This window comes from Arachis ipaensis, chromosome B02 (genome assembly GCF_000816755.2).
Source record: "Arachis ipaensis cultivar K30076 chromosome B02, Araip1.1, whole genome shotgun sequence".
NCBI lineage: Eukaryota > Viridiplantae > Streptophyta > Magnoliopsida > Fabales > Fabaceae > Arachis > Arachis ipaensis.
This window is the reverse complement of record NC_029786.2, coordinates 68,354,410-68,360,440: the sequence shown is the minus strand read 5'-3', so window position 1 is coordinate 68,360,440 and position 6,031 is coordinate 68,354,410. Positions and strand designations below refer to the sequence as shown.

The window sequence follows — 6,031 nt, the reverse complement described above, 5'->3', positions numbered from 1 at the left end:
GCCGCAACGGCAGCAGCTACGCCTGCCACGTATACTACAGCATGCAACTGAGCATTATGAGTCCTAATTTCCTGCTTTTTCCTCTCTTTTGATCCTTCAGTCATCTTCCCATTGTCCTTCCTCTCAGCAAATTCTTGTAAAGCTATTATGCAAAAATTTACAAGAAAAATAACAAAGAAAAAGAGTAATGAATGATTGAGCTTTTATCTTTAGTATATAATCATGAGGTTGAGTGTAATGTACCCCATTTCTGAGTAAGTTTTGACTGGAAATGAATTCTGAATTGATTGCTTGATGGGGTAAAAATAAGTCCTGCACATAGTGATTGACTGTTTCAAATTCCATGTGAAGTTAAAAGAATCAATTACCGTATATCTTGATCTTTTGTCAAGAATATATTTGAGCACTGCAACAGATGTGGAGAAAAAGATAAACACAGTTTCTCAATGATTTATATGATTTGTTTGACAGCATGGTGGATATATGAAATTAGCTACCTATATGCACTGATCAGAACTCAATCATTTATGTGTCCCCGTGGGAGCAATATAATGCAACAACAACTGTTCCTAATAAAAAACTAAATTTGTGATGAAACAAATTTGTAGAAGCAACTTGCTTTGTTTATTTCTCTATCTACTAATCTGGATCCCTTAATTTGCTAGCCTGCCAAAACGTTTCAATGTTCCACTACTATATATTTCTTAATAGAAATTATTATTATCCTATTATTTAATATGCAATTCCAGACATACTTTGTTCAAGTACCAATTACTTGTTTTTATTGTAAAAGCGTGTACTTTTCATTGTTCCTATCTAATCTAATATCTATATATATATAACCTTCTCTTCAACAAACACAAAGCACTACTACATGGTATCTGGAGGTATATTAATCTTTATTCTCTCATCACATCACATAAGAAGGGAGGAGGAGGGTGATATCTACATAAGAAAAAAGACTTGAAACTTTAGCAAGCAGTGAAAGAATAATAAATCATGTAACCAGTATAACAACTCACACAAAGAATATTGCCTAAATTTTTATATCAGGTATAACACATTATGAATACAAAAATAAATGAAATACAGAAACTTCATATCCCTGTCAGTCTTAACATGGGATGATTTTTCATGCCGTCTAGAATCTTGATGCTTAATTGACAAAAGTGACAAGAAGCAGCAAGATAGTCACAATCAATTTGAAGTCAAAGTATTACCTTTGATTTTCTTGATCAGCTGTTCTTCTGAGACGTGTGCTTTATACTCTAATATCAATAGAAACCTTTATAGTGCAGTAGGTGAATAGTGAATACAATTATAAACAAACAAAAAGATACTATTTTAATTTAGGAATATAATTATTACAAGTTTTGAGAGTAGAGAGTAGTGTACCTGCTACTTTAGCGGCAGCAGTTTGAATAAGGGTGAGTCCTACCATAAGAGTGTAGGCACCCCTTCCAGCTAAGGACGCTTCAGCTTCATGTGCCTCCAACAAGTTGAGATCACTTGCATTCATGTAATGATGCTCAACCGCTTCAGATGCCTTGCTTGAAAGAACAACAAGAATGCATAAGAGAATCAGCATTTTAAGAGAATGTTAACAAATAACCATAAGGACTTAAAGGTTGAAAGGCTCATTATTTGACTGAAAAGCGCATGCATGTTTTCTTATACCAAATTAATTTACCATTAATCTCCATGGATTTTGAGACCCTACAAGCTCATTCCACTTTCACACACATAAAATCTATTCCTAATTTCTCCTGAGTAATGACGACAGAAAGCCAGAAATAGGCAAAACAGCAAACAGGTAGAATGCATGCAACAAACTCTTTCAACAGAGTCCATTTCAAAATGTACCCAATCTGATTCAATTCAATGCTCAACAAATCCACTCCTTCAAACTATTAATCCACTGATCCCCTGTGAAGAGTCTGAGCTTTCGTTCTTCCTCTTGACTTGGTGCCATATTCAACAAAGTGTTTAGGAATTCTGGGGGTATTTCATTTCCTATCACCAACAAAAAATTATAAGAATTCATGCAAGTACAATATATAATTGAACGAGGAAGAAAAAACCACCTTCAAGGAGTGCATCACGAACTTCTTCTAGTGTTACATTCAATGCTTTCAACAGAATTGACAAATTCTTTGCTTTCTTTGGTTCAATGATCTGAATATATTGAGGAGTTTGTTCACGAGATTCTTTCTTCATTCCGGGTTTAGATTTTTCTTGAGCAGCATTATATCCAAAAAGCGACTCCATCATTTCTTCATTGAACCTGTCAAGAACATACCATTCAATTTAACTCAACTCAAATGTAGTTGCAACAAGAAAGCAGGAAGCAAAACTAAAAGAAATTCGAAACTTACTGGAAGGATCTTGCTTTGAGCTGATTCCAAACCATAGCCTGATCTGAGTTTGCTTGAACCTTATCTATAAACAGAAAATTTGGAAGTTTACCATATAGCCTCTATAAACAGCCTGGATCTTAGATGCCGCGGCATGTTGGTTCCTTAAAGTTGGTTCCGGTCTATAGCCAACCTCCTTGTGGTGATGAACAACCCTGGAAGAAGTAGCTTTGGGAGAGGTAGCATGCAGAGAAGGAGCCTTCAGAGACGCAGCTCTTGGAGATGGAGCCCTCGGAGAAGGAGCCCTTGGAGAAGCAGCTCTAGGAGGGACAACAGGGGCTGGTTTTGGTTGCTCGAGAGGCGTTGGAGGTCTTACAGATAGTAATTGTTGCTCTCTTTCGAAGTCGCCAAAGATAAACTTCAATCATATGACACAACTCGCGAACTTGTTAATAATCTTGCATGTTGTAAAAAGAGATTGTTGCAAATTTTGAAGAGTGAAGACAGAGTTCTATGATGATTGATTTCAAACAAAATAAACATTAGTTTGCAAATTTTGCTTCTTTTCCATATAGAAAATGAGCATAAAAACATTAGTATTCTGTTTTCTACATTTTAAATTTTCTATTACTGATTATGAAACAACTTAATTGGCATCTATCAGATCCTTTTAGTTTATGACTTTATACAACATAATTATATTCATCTACATTCTTATAGACTAGAATCCCAAAATTTAAAAATATTAGAAATGATTAAGTATTTTAATACTACTACAAGTCTCTATCAGTAACAAGAAAACCAAGCCTAATAACAACAAAAAGAAAAATCAAGAACATGCCAAACAGGATCAAGATTTTTCACATCATAAATAAATAAATAAATATAAATAAAATCACTTACATTAGGTACTTGCTTCTCCTTGGAGTGGTGTGTGAAAACCCTCGTTATTGCAGAAAACCAACTACCCTTCTTTCCCATATAAGTAGCATTAGTATCTTTTCCTATAAAGAGTTTATGATTTTAGAAAACTCCAAATATAACATGAATCCAGTGTTGTAAGATCAAAATCACATTCATTTTTATACAATCTTGGATTCTTTTAGAAAAAATAAAACTATTATCAAATCAAACTAGTGAATAGCATATCCTTATGATAATGTAGATCCACTAGTGACCCTCATAAACTCCTCAACATGTCTAGGCAAAGGAGCAGCTCCTGATAACAAGATTCGAACTCGTCCACCTAATGCTTATTTTGTCTACCAATTATTCAAACCAATAATGTATTAGCTTTTTAATTCAATCTTTCATGAGCTTTCTATCTTTCTAGTAAAGTATTGGTTAAGTTTAAAGCATACCTTATCAAACACAAGCTTATTAAACAAAGGTGCTGCTTTGTATTGTGGAAGACCCTTCTCTAGATTTCTCAACTTGCTGTTGTTAGAGTCAAGATTAGTTTACATATGAATTAGTAATTAAAACTATCAAAGAGATTAATTAGTGATAAAAAAATACTAGTTATATGCATAATGAAACAATGGTAGTTTGGAATATATATATTAACTAGTGATAAAACATACTAGTTATATGCATAATGAAACAATGTGGCAGGAACAGGTTGAATATGGTGGGAGGTATGAAACATGCTAAAATGGTAAAGAGTAGAGTTCTGAAACCAGATTGCTAATGGACACACACGTCAGAATGCCAATAATAAAACAATTTTGCTGCTTTTTTGCAACCAATTTTGCTATGCAATGAAACCATACACTTACCATCAAACTGCTCAAAGAGATCCTTGCTGTTCTTTGCCACATCTTCCTCTGCTGCAACACGAGCAGAATTGATCTCCATGCCATGTTGCTCATTGCTATTAGAAGCATTACTGTACACAAGTGATTGATATTGCATCAGTTGATCACAAAAGTATTAGTTTAAGAGCGGATTACGACTGGATGAAGCACATTTTCAATAAGCATGGGCTTTACTGATAGTTATTCTCAGTTTCTCATAATCAATTCACTAGATACCTGATTAGTGACACTGCTGCAGAAATATTTTTGGACTCTTTCTCATTTACAGCCTCATGAGTCCTCTTAATATGCTCTAAAGCTGATCCAGTGGTACTTACACTACAGATATAAAATATTTTTCACATACCATAGATAAAGCCAGCTAAATCTCTGTATCTAATATGCCTTGTTCACCAAATTCATGGAGCTTAGCAAGAAGAGCATTGGCGTAGAGAGAAATTGCAGTTGCAAGAATCAATAGACAACAGTTTCTTAATCAGATGCTGTGCTGCAGATTAGACTTGATATTCAACAACCCTATCAATCAACAATTATATAATAAAGTTACACACTAGTATCACATGAATCACATGAATCACACAAAATATTGCATTTAGGTCAAAAAAAGCTTTCGATTGTAGAAAAAAATTCATCAAAATCAGAGTAAACACATAGATTCACGAAGCACAAAAGCAGAGTATGATAAACCTAGCTAAAACTGGCGCAGAAAAATTGAGCCCTAAGATTTATCACGAAGAACAGAATCACAAAATCAGGATATATATACCTGAAATTCGAGATGATTACGAGAAGAACCGAGAGAGCGAGTTGTTGAGATTAGATGGAAGAGGCGCCAGAGGGAGCAGATGCGATGAGAGCGGCGGCGGAGAGAGCTCGTGTGACGCAAGGGATGACAGAGAGAGATCGTGCGATGCCATTGGCGGCGGAACCGGCAGCGGCAGAAGCAGCTCGTGCAACGGAGAGAAGAAGCAACTGTACGACGGAGAGAGGAAGAAGCACCTAAAGGTAGGTAGGAGTTGGCAGCTGTGTTTATTTGTGAATGGATTTCGGGAGAGAGGGGATAGATTAGGTCAAAGTTAAAATCTTCAGACGGAAAATTTTAAATTATAGACGGATTTTCCATCTGTAATCATTTTTCACGAAAAAAAAATTAATTTTTCCGACGGAATTATCGACGGATTCTCTTTTCCGTCTGTAATTTATGCTAATTTATTTTTTTTGTTTTCCGACAAAAAAATCCCTCTGAAATTTTGTCTGTATTTCCATGGGATAAAATCCGTCAGAAATATCCGTCTGTAATAACTAGTTTTCTAGTAGTAAATTGTGTGAAAAATAAATTTAAATAAAAAATTAAAATTTACCATTTATTTCACAAATTTTTTTTAAAAAAATTAACATTACCGTCAGATTTACCGAGTGAATAATCCGATGGTAATAATGTAGGAAACAACATATTGTACTGCCAAAATTATTGTTGAAAAAATTTACCGGTAACAAAATAGTATTTCGAGCAGGTAATCCATCGCAAAATCCAACGATGATTACCGTCAGACTAAAAAATTCTAACGGTAAATATTTACTAGCAAGGTTTATATTATCTGATTTCTTTCGATGGTAACTTAATTTTTACCGACGAATTTTGTTCGTTCTTTCGATAAAAAATTCAATGATACTCAACGATTTTTTTATAGTACAGTTCTATTTGTATTTTATTTCGAATAAATATAAAACAACTGTATTCAATACACTTATTATATAACAACGATGACAGTATTATACTAAAATTATAAAATTTATAATTATAAAATATTATTTTTAATTTATCATGTGAAATTAAAATGTAAAATGTATGGATTTAAT

The 6,031-nt window shown here is 34.0% G+C and overlaps 1 protein-coding gene across 2 annotated transcripts; it reads right to left on the bottom strand.

The window, feature by feature from the left end:
* On the bottom strand, positions 1,001-5,346 carry LOC107625410 (formin-like protein 5). 2 transcript variants are annotated; one of them, XM_021115908.1, is made up of 6 exons: positions 4,938-5,346; positions 4,133-4,242; positions 2,822-3,358; positions 2,376-2,460; positions 2,085-2,284; positions 1,001-2,013 (listed from the first exon to the last, which is right to left on the bottom strand). In XM_021115908.1, the coding sequence occupies exons 3-6, from the start codon at positions 2,946-2,948 to the stop codon at positions 1,886-1,888; spliced, it is 540 nt and encodes a 179-aa protein (XP_020971567.1). In that variant the 5' UTR covers positions 2,949-3,358; positions 4,133-4,242; positions 4,938-5,346; the 3' UTR covers positions 1,001-1,885. The 2 variants fall into 2 exon arrangements, 1 of the variants encoding a protein (XP_020971567.1); XR_002357569.1 differs by lacking the exons at positions 1,001-2,013; positions 2,085-2,284; positions 2,376-2,460; positions 2,822-3,358 and adding an exon at positions 3,722-3,791 and having other exon boundaries at positions 4,938-5,283.

Excerpts from the sequence above, each read along its gene's own strand:
- LOC107625410 (XM_021115908.1), bottom strand. The coding sequence starts at position 2,948 with ATGTTTTTATGCTCATTTTCTATATGGAAAAGAAGCAAAATTTGCAAA. Across the intron at positions 2,461-2,821 it reads TTGCAACAATCTCTTTTTAC|TTCCAAATTTTCTGTTTATA; the intron begins AACATGCAAGAT and ends TATATGGTAAAC. Across the intron at positions 2,285-2,375 it reads CTCAAAGCAAGATCCTTCCA|GTTCAATGAAGAAATGATGG; the intron begins GTAAGTTTCGAA and ends TGTTCTTGACAG.